Source organism: Suricata suricatta, chromosome 8, assembly GCF_006229205.1.
Source record: "Suricata suricatta isolate VVHF042 chromosome 8, meerkat_22Aug2017_6uvM2_HiC, whole genome shotgun sequence".
NCBI lineage: Eukaryota > Metazoa > Chordata > Mammalia > Carnivora > Herpestidae > Suricata > Suricata suricatta.
Genome location: NC_043707.1, coordinates 130720252 through 130730597, shown reverse-complemented (window position 1 = coordinate 130730597; position 10346 = coordinate 130720252). Strand labels below are relative to the sequence as shown.

Genomic DNA, 10346 nt, shown 5'->3' with positions numbered 1-10346 from the left:
GCCATGGAGCCGCGGGAGGTGAAGGACCGGATCCTGGAGAACATCTCGCTGTCGGTGAAGAAGGTGAGCGCGGCCTGCTCCCGGCGGCCGGGCCGGGCCCCCCGCCCCTGCGCCCCTCCCCGCTCTCCGGAGTTCCGGGGTCCGTCCTGTCGCGGGGGGGCTCGGGGACACCGCCCTTCCCCTGTGCGACCCCGGGAGCCGCCGGGCGGGTGCGGGGGAAGCGGGGCCGCACACGTGAGCCCCGCGGCCTCCCAGCTGTTTTTAAAGAACAAAGTTGAGGTCAGCATCCCCAGAGCTGCCACCGGCCGACCGGGGCCCTGCGTCACTCCGCGGGGCCGAGACACGAAGGTCGCCCCCCCCCTCCCCCCCGCACCGCACACCAGCCCGCAAGCGCCTGTCTGCGGGGCCTCCCGGCGGGCCCGGCACAGGCAGCCCCGGCTTCCCCCGGTTCTGGGTTCTGGGCGACAGTGACCCTAGTCCTGGGAAGTTCCTTGCCTCGTCCTGCTCAGGGATGGCAGCGTGGAGACGCTCGTTTCAGGGCTCTGCCGAGAACCCCGAGTGCCTGGGGACTGCAGTTTGGTGGGGGACCCGAGGAACTTGGTGGCACACACGGACACCCTGCTGTGTGGGGCTCGGTGCGGTAGACGTCGTTGCTCAGGCCGCCCGGTAGGAAAGAATACTACTTATGAAGGGTATGTCACCGTCTGTGTGGAAGACAGCTTATCTGGAAAAGCGTCCTGTCCCCTTAACACCAAACCAGAATTGACAGTCATTTAAAGAAGGCGGTTGGATCCCCCCCCCGCCCCCCCCCCGCCCTAATTTGAGTTCCTGGCTCACCTGATGGTCTTGGAAACTGGGAATGATTTGGGGGAGTAGAGGGCTGGGGAAGGAAAGGTTCGTCAGATTATTCTAGTTCAATAAACCAAAATGTAGAGAATTGATTAAATCAACTGTTATATTTAAATAGCTCCTTCCCCCCCCATACTTAAATTCCTTAAAAGTGACATAGGCAAGCAATTTCACCTTTCATAGAGATTGATGTGGCTTAAAAGTGGATTCAGAGTGCTCTTAGTGAAATGTTCCTCTAAAGCACGGCTAAAAGGAACATTGCAGACATCCAACAAAAGTTTTATTTACTTTTGCCGTGCTTTGCTAATGCAGTTGGGGTATTGTTTTTGCTTACCTAAGGAGTGCAGGATAAGCAAATACTGTATTAGGAAGCAATAGATCTTTCATCACTGAAGACAAAGGAAGACCTTGGGGGTTTCTAACCTAATTTGGTTGGCTAATCTGGTGGCTTCCGGTGGGCCTAGCGCTTGGTCTCCGGATTTCCAAGAAATGAATGGAGAAAGTCCTGGGTGGAAAGGGGGAAGGCATGGACGTGAGCATTTGTGTGAGCTCCAGTCTTTTGGCGATGGAGATTCACTCTGTAAATCAGACTGCCTCCCTGAAGGAGGCGGGTGCACCTTTCGAGATTCTTGTAATCATCGGCGTTGGACAAGTGCCTTTTATTGAGCCTTGACACATGCCCAAAGACAGAAGACCCACACCAGGAACTGGAAACCCGTCCCTGGGTGCGTCACAGGCAAAGGCAGAACCAGCATCACGGTTAAGAATGTGGGTTCTGGGGCGCCTGGGTGGCTCAGTTGGTTGAGCGACCGATTTCTTCTGCTCAGGTCATGATCTCAGGGCTCGCGGGTTCGGGCCCTGCATCAGGCTCTGTGCTGACAGCTCAGAGCCTGGAGCTTGCTTCGGATTCTGTGTCTCCTTCTCTCTCTGTCCCTGTCCGGTTCATGCTCTGTCTCTCTATGTCTCTCAATTAAAAACAAAAAAAAAGAATGTGGGTTCTGGAGTGGGGCTGCCTGGGTTGAACCCCTGCCCTGCCTGGTGGGAACCGTGAACCATAGGAAGGGACCTTCACCTCTGCAGGCCTCCTTTTTCTCATCTGTAAAGCAGGGATGAGGTTAGGGTTGTTGTGAAGAGTTAACGAGAGCACGCTACAGAATGGGTAGCAGAGCACCGGAGCCAGTCTCAGGAGCCCGTCTGGGCCGCTCTAGCAAACTACCCTAGACGAGGTGGCTTCTAAACCACAGAAAGGTATTTGTCACAGTTCCGGATGCTGGAAGTCTGAAGACGTGGTTGGGTCCTGGAAAAGTGCTAACTTCTCCCTGCGTCTTCACATGGGGGAAGCCCAAGGGAGCTCCCCTGGGTCTCTGTCATTGGGGCATTAACCCCTTGTATGAGGGCGCCACCCTTGCATCCTCAGCACCTCCCAAAGGTCCCCCCTCCTAATACCCTCACTTTTGGGGTTAGGATTTCAACCTGTGAATTTGGCGGGAGGGACACAGACATCCAGTCTGGTAGCACAAGCGGTAGTTTTTTCCATTTGTGGGAAACCCAGTTCCTCCCTTGTACAAGGCCTGAAGATGTGGCAAAATGTCTCACCACCTAAGAGTTGTTTCCAGGAACTGTTTTATATTCTTGCATCGTGAAGCGCCTTGGTCTTTCTGAATCGGAGTGTCTGCTCCCGATAGGAATCAGATCGGCTACTACGGCCTGGAGGGCTGGCGGGCTTGGGGTCACGTGTGTCCTTGAACACCATTGTCACCTAAATTTGTTATTTAGCACCTTGAGAGTTGCTTCACCTTTTCTTCTTTCGTCCTGTAAAATGCGCTTGCTGATCCTTTTACGAGGATGTTGCATGAAGAAAATGAGATGTGTCACAAGATCCACTGTGTATTACTATGTTTGCAGAGAGCGTTTTAGAACCTTTTATTGAAATAGAGCTTGCTTACAGAAAATAGAATACTTATACTCCTAAGGCTGCAGCTGAGTGATTTCTTACGTGAACATATCCAAGTATCCAGCACCTAGATCGAGAAACGGAGCATGACCAATCATCCAGAAGCCTCCCTTCTTGTTCCCCTTCCAGAAACTACACCTCCGGGTGTAACCCCTGTCCCCACGCAGAATTGTGGAGTTCAGCTCTTCTCACACTTAGGTTTTGTGACCAAGACCATGCACCGTCACCCCAGAGGTCAAATGGCTATAATCCCGCCTGGATCCAGGGGAACCGGTATTTTGATCTGAAGGCAGGGTTCCTGGGCATTAGAGATCTAGAGTTTAAGAGCACAGTTAAAGGAAAATAGTAACAATGAAAAGCAAGTTCCATATCTTCTGGAAAGGGAGAGAAGGCAGGAACATCCCGGGTACAGATAAGAAAGCCTGCGGTTGCCGATTTGTTAAAAGTTAAAGAGAGATGTCCGAGTCACACACAGCGTTGGCATTTTGAACTGGCTTGTGGTTCTACTAAATAGCATCTGCTCCAGGGGGGAAAGGCAGTGGTTTCTACGAGGGTTATGTTTTGTTTTTGAGAAGCGTGAGTGTCTGATGCGTACATGTGCGGTGTGAGTAAGGCGCAGCCTCTGTCCCCCAACAGTCTGGGTGTTGCTTGGAGGGAGAATTAAAAAAATAACTAGGGCAAGAAGAAGCTCTCAGAGAAGGAGGGCTTCGCTGAGTCTTGACACACTGGTAGGATTCAGAGGAAGAGAGTCAGCAGGTATTTAGGTTAGAAGGAACCGCCTGAACATCCCCGAGGACGTGGGGACGTCCAGGTCATCTTCTGAGGACAGTGACGAGACAGACCAGTCGTAAGAGTGCTGGGGGTTCTGCTAGATGTTGCTAGAAAGCGCTTTGCATGGAGGCTGCACAACATGGTGGATCCACGTGTGGCTTCAGATGTTCCCAGGCCCAGGTCTGGGTCTGAGTTCTGGCTTTGTCGCTTGGCCTCCTTGACCCTGGCAAATTACCGCACCTCCAAGAGCCTCAGCGGTCAGGACTTCCTCATAGTGTGGTCCTGGGAATTAAATCCAGGAGATAAAACCCTTCAGTCACTTAGCGGGATGCATGGCTCATGACAGGGCCTGCATAGAAAACGAGCTGCCCTGACCCCTAGCAGGTGTCTGTGTGATGGCCGCAGTGTGCACCGTGGGGTTTGCAGAGTCTCAGACCACACTCTTCTCTGTTTCTTCAAGTTCAGGCGTGTCCGACGTTTTTGAAAATTGCCTGGTAGTATTTTCAGCCCACATGGTCTTTGTCCCAACTACTCAGTGCTGCCCCGTATAGCTCAGAAGCAACCTCGGACTGGCCATCCACGGATAAGAGTCGCTCAGTAAATATTTATTTACCAAAGTGGGCTGTGTTTGGCAGGGTGCGCTTCGTGTCTGCGCATGCGCGCGCCCTTAGCCAGTCCTCCTCCGCGTAGGCCAGGGCTCGCTATGGGAGAAATTAGCGTGACCGGTCCTACAGCTAGTCACATCTCGATTGTGACTGTGTTTTTGGTACACCAGGCCTGCGGAATGAATAGGGACGTTTGGAAATCCCATCACGTGTCCACATATTTGGTTTTTCAAAAATATTTACTGGGTGTCCCCCAGAAATGCCCAGGGTCCCTGGACCTAGGAGGGGAGCAGGGAGCCAGGCAGATAAGATCCCATCATGGAGTGGATACTTCAGTGAAAGGGGCAAGCTGGTGAATTACTAGACAAACCCATTACAGAGAGGATTCCAGATCGTGATTCGCGGTATGAAATCACTAGGCAGGATACTGTGATAGAGAATTGGCAGTGGAGTTTGCTACAGAGCAGGTGACCAGAGAAGACTGACCTATGAAGGTGATGTCACATCCACTAAGGGACACTGACTAGGGTAGGAGAACAAGACAGTATTCGAAGAAAATGAATAGTTGTTTTTATTATTATTTTTTAATGTTTTTATTTATTATTGAGACAGAGAGAAACAGAGCGTGAGTGGGGGAAGAGCAGACAGAGAGGGAGACACAGAATCGGAAGCAGGCTCCAGGCTCTGAGCCTCCAGCACAGAGCCCGACATGGGGCTCAAACCCACAGACTGTGAGATCATGACCTGAGCCTAAGTCAGACGCTTAACCAACTGAGCCACCCAGGTGCCCCTAGTTGTTTTTAAAAAAGCACAAAAAGAGGGGCGCCTGGGTGGCTTAGTTGGTTAAGCATCCAACTCTGAATTTCAGCTCAGATCATAGTCTCATGGTTCATGGGATCGAGCCCCGAATGGGGCTTGTACTCTCTCTCTCTCTCTCTCAAAATAAATAATAAACTTTTAAAACACACACACACAAGGAGCTCAGAAATGTGTAAAATAAAAAGTCAGTGGCCCCGGTTCTCTGTCTCCTCAGCCCCAATTCTGCTTTCCTTAAACAGGGTGAATAAATGGACTTTAGTAAAGTAACTGGGTCATGCTCCCGGGTCATGACATGCTCCTGGGTCATGACATGCTCCTGGGTCATGACAACTTTCCCTCATCTAGGGACAACGTAGGTCTCCCTCCGGCCTCAGTTGGGGCACACGTGCTGCCCCTCCAGTTTGGGCCCCGAGTGAGGTGGCGTTTCCAGCCAGGCACCTCGAGCAGGGTCTCCGGGGCCCGCCACCCTCAGCCTCACCTGTCAGTGCAGCTGGAAGGCTGGTGGGGGCGGCGGGCTGCTTCTCCCCACTTTTTTTTTTTATGTTTTATTTATTTTTGATATAGGGAGAGACAGAGCATGAGAGGGGCAGGGGCAGAGAGAGAAGGAGACACAGAACTGGAAGCAGGCTCCAGACTCTGAGTTAGTTGTCAGCACAGAGCCTGATGCGGGGCTCGAACCCACGAATGTGAGATCTGACCTGAGCCGAAGTCAGAGGCTTAACCGACTGAGCCACCCAGGCGCCCCTGCTTCTCCCCACTTTATCCACCCTTCGGATAGGTTAGATGCGCCGGCATGTTAAAAATTAGCTAGGGCAGCTGATTTCTAGAGAGGTCCTGGCATTTAGATACATGTGGAAAGTATATTGATCATTGGGTTTCAATCAATAGTTTGGTCCTCTCAGCCTTCATGGAAAAACTCTTGAGAGTTTAAAAATCTGAAGAGTTCTGAAAATCCCATGACTGGAGTCACTGGGGCAGAGATCTAAATAAAGTCATATCCACACACATTGAAAAATTTTTCTTTCAACGTTTATTTATTTTTGAGAGACCGAGAGACAGAGCATGGGTGAGGGAGGAGCAGAGAGAGAGGGAGACACAGAATCCGAAGCAGGTTCCAGGCTCCAAGCTGTGAACACAGAGCCCAACGTGGGGCTCAAACTCACGAACCGTGAGATCATAACCTGAGCCAAAGTCAGGGGCTCAAGCCACTGAGCCCCCCAGGCGCCCCCTCCCCCATTTTATAAACTGAAGCGCTAAGGGTCGAGGCTGCTTCTCCTCGCTTCCTCTGCCCCTGCCTCCATCCTAACGCGGTGGCTAGTCTGCGCTCCTTTCCTCTCTCCCAGAATGAAGGCTGTCCAGGGAGAGACCTGCAGGCCCCCAACCGGGCACTGCAGAAGCAGGCACCTGTCCCTATGAGTGACCTCACCCAGACCCGGCATTAGACACTGGTGACTGCCTTTTCTGAGCCCTGAGCCCTGCCCATCCAGTGTTCTGTTGTTGTTGCTGTTGTTGCTGTTGTTGTTGTTGTTGTTGTTTTTTAATTTGAGTAATTTCAACATGCAGCTGTAGAGTGGGGCTTGAATTCACCACTCCAAGATCAAGAGTTGCATGGTCTTTCTGCTGAGCCAGTCAAATGCCCCCCTGCCCATTCAGGTTTTTTTTTTTTAATGCTTATTTATTTTTGAGAGAGGGAGGGAGGGAGGGACAGAGAGAGAAAGACACGAGTGGATGAGGGGCAGAGAGAGAGGGGGACAGAGGATCCAGAGCAGGCCCCGCATTGACAGCACAGAGCCTGACGCGGGGCTTGAAGCCACCAACCGCGAGATTATGACCTGAGCCAAAGTCGGATGCCCAACTGACTGAGCCACCCAGGCACCACCCCCCTTTTTAAATTAAAAACAATTTTGTTTTTAAGTTTTAAGATATGGTTGCTTTCTAACATTAGGTTTCTGTTTGAAGTCTGGTGACATTGTGGGTCTCTCCATGCTGTCACAGGACACCCCAGGCCCTCTTTCTCTGTGACTTTTGGCTCTTGACTCTTGGCTCTAGCACGAGGCCCACGCAGACCGGAAGCCCTGTTTGATGACTGGAGGCTGGGCAGAAACTCCCCTGCACCTGGGCTGGGGCGGAAGCCAGGTGGCCGTCTGGCAGCAGCAGGCCCCTGTTCCACCAGGTGGGCTACAGCCGTGACGCTGTCATCACTGCAGTGCGGTCAGCGCTCTGGAGTCCAGCTGGAGCAGTGGTGACTGCTGCGGGCCCCCCCAAAGCTCACCCCGCTGGAGCCCTGGGTGAGAGGAAATTGCCAGCAAACTTGAAGCTCTGCTGCTGGCTGACAAAACTGGCCTGAGATCTAATGAGTGGTCATGACAGGTTCAAACGGGGAAGGGGAGGAACAGAATTCGGAGCACAAACGCTGTAGGAAGAAGGTTGCCAGCTGTAGGCACGGGGGTGGGGGGGGGCTCTGGGGTGGGTCGATCTCCCCCCTTGAGGCTTGGGGGATCACCTCGAGCTCAGGATTCACCATGATGGCACGAGGATGGTGCCACTGAGGCCAGGGGTGCTCTTAGGTCCAAGGAAAGCGATGGGGCTCTTCTCCTGGCGGTGGCGGTGGGGGGGGGGGGGTGCTTGCTGAGACACCACACAGCAGGTGTCTGAGGCAGGGACCTGGAAGAGCACCGTGCGGTGTGGAGCAACCTCGTCAGGGCCCCTGGCCCTCCTCTGCAGGGGTCTGAACGGGGCAACAGGGCTGGTTAGGTTGGGCGAACTTTCCTTTCCAGCCCTGTCCTCCTGTGGCTGCTCCCCTAAGGTGTGAAAGAAAGTCCTAGAACTTGCCCTTGAGGCAAGAAGATAAGCGGGTGTCTGGGAGAGTCCCTTTGTCTGGAGCTCAGTCCCCTGTCTGAAAGCTCAGGTCATTGGCCTCTTGGTCATTGTGATGATCCAGGGTCCCTGCCTCTCGCACATTCTTCCCTATTTTATGTGTTTGTAATTTATCTCCCCCCCCCTCATTTTCTTGAGTGCTTTACAAGCATTATGGAAATGCATAGGGAAGGAAGTATTAGTTTCCTAGCATCACCTCTCTCCTGTGATTAACCGTCCTTAAGAGTTGGGACTCACCGGTTCTGGGTGACCTGGTAGGCTGTGAGAACAAGGAAGGGACTAATGTAGACTTGAAATCCACAGGAATCTCCAAACTTAAGTAAGTAGTCCACCTGTGTTCAGACTTTCTCCCCGGGTTCTTTGTTCTGGGTGTTGCAGACTGCCCAGGCACGGCATGCCCAAGAATACAGGAGGCAGCAGGGCAGGGGTGGGGGGCTCCCCTGAGTTCCTTCAGCACCTGCTGGTTACATGCATTTCCTCAGTCAGGCTCCCAGCACACTTGCAGGATAGGCCACGAGCCCTACCTCAGACCTGAGGGAGATGAGGTTTCGAGAAGGAGCTTGCCCTGGATTGTGTCACTCGTGAAGGGCAGAGCTGGATTCGAACCGTGTTTCTGTCTGTTGCTCTTTCCATTTCTCCGGGCCTTCTCTGTCCCCATGACGTCTGTCTTGAAATTGTAACAGACAGTCCATCCTCTCGTGTCCATCTTGTGGGCCAGTCCTCCTTAAAAGCACGGATCCGGGGCACCTGGGTGGTTCAGTTGGTTAAGCGTCCAGCTTCGGCTCAGGTCATGATTTCATGGCTCGTGGGTTCGAGCCCCGCATCGGGCTCTGTGCTGACAATTAGCTCAAAGCCTGGAGCCTGCTTTAGATTCTGTGTCTCCCTCTCTCTCTGACCCTCCCCTGCTCACACTGTCTCTCTCTGCCTCTCAAAAATAAATAAAAAACACTAAAAAAAATTTTTTTTAAACATAAAAGCATGGGTCCACTGAACAAATAGTCGTTGAGGGACTGTCATGTGCTGAGTGCTCTTCCAGTCACTGGGAACCGGTAAAGAGAACCCGCCAAGCCCCTGCTCCCTGCGGCTACCGTTCTAGAAGACAGTCAGCAAATTACAATGGCCGCCCTTTAGTAGGCATTGTGGATTTGTCATCCATGGAGTTCTTGGCTTCTCTCCTAACCCTGTATTTACATTTCCAGCCCCTCGTCCCTGCATGGGATGGAGGCACGGGTCCCCCCAGTATCTTCAGAACCTCATATTTTGATCTAGACGGTGACTTGATGCCATTTTCCATAGCAACAAAATGGTTGTCGGGTGAGGGACGCATTCATGAAGTCCCGGTGCAGGTACAGCAGAGGAAAGGGGAAGTGAAAGGTGAATGCAGAACCAGTGCAGGCTCCCAGGCTTTGAAAGACCAGCTGAAGTGAGGCTTTGAGAAACTCCCTTCTTCTTCCTCCTGCCAGCGCCACGCACGGCGCTGACTGGGGGCCACTGAGAACACACGCCCTGCCTCCATCCAGGTGCTGGAAGTGTGCTGCACGTTTTCCCTACTCGTTGGTTGGCTTCTAGGTCCCTGGTGTTTGCCCAGCAACCTCTTAGCAGAGTCTCCTTCCATTTCTGTCCCTACTTTGAAAGGAGTCCTCAGTCCCGCCCGCCATGGACAGCCACGCCCGGTGCAGTGTGCAGAGGCAGTACAGCACAGAATGGGGGGGGCGGGCTGGGACACTCCTCCTCTAGGAAGGAGAGGCATTTAACTGCTTTTGGAAACCGTATTTCATCAAATTACCCAAAAGATCCGTGCCTAACAAGGCCAGTTGCCTTCTGCTATCACTGTTCCAACACCCCAAAGAAAGCAATTTAAAAAAAAAGAAAAGGAATCCACAGATAATTCAAGTACCTGCTTTTTTTAAGCTTTCCCCCCTGCATATCTTTCCAGGCGCTGCCTGTAAGCAGAGAGCTCGCCAACTCTCCAGCAAAGGGACTAATGAGCAGCGATCTGGGCGGTGGGAAAGGAAGCCATATAATTGGGTGTATTTAGTAGCAAAGAAATGGTTAAGAAACATTGATTTCACTCATCTTGCTCAAGAAACAGAGCAGGCTCATGGTAAACAAATAGCACAGCCTCCGTGGCGACTCTGCATGTGGGGCCAGTCAGTCTTAGAATGCCACCCGGCCTGGGCACAAGCCCTCCCCGGGGCAGGAGCACTGGAAGTGCTGATTGTTTCTGAACTGTGGGATCTCTGTCTATTATGAGCAGCGATTTTCAATTTCCGGGTTCTCTGGTTCTATTACTTAATTGTAATTGATGGTCATTGGGAACGAAGTGTATTTCAGGCTAAGGTGAGACCTCAGGTTAGGGATTTTAAAATCGGGAGAGGGGTGCCTGGGTGGCTCTGTTGGTTAAGCAGCCGACTTCGGCTCAGGTCATGATCTCACGGTTTGTGAGTTCGAGCCCGATGTCAGGCTCTTGT

General features: G+C 52.4%; 1 protein-coding gene across 1 annotated transcript in view; it reads left to right on the top strand.

The window, feature by feature from the left end:
• The first annotated feature begins 3 nt into the window (after positions 1-3).
• Positions 4-10346, top strand: part of PLEKHM2 (pleckstrin homology and RUN domain containing M2) — a 36097-nt gene continuing 25754 nt past the window's right edge. The window contains exon 1 of the mRNA XM_029946437.1: positions 4-63. Within this exon, the coding sequence (XP_029802297.1) occupies positions 4-63 (60 nt within the window). The remainder of the gene's footprint in view (positions 64-10346) is intronic.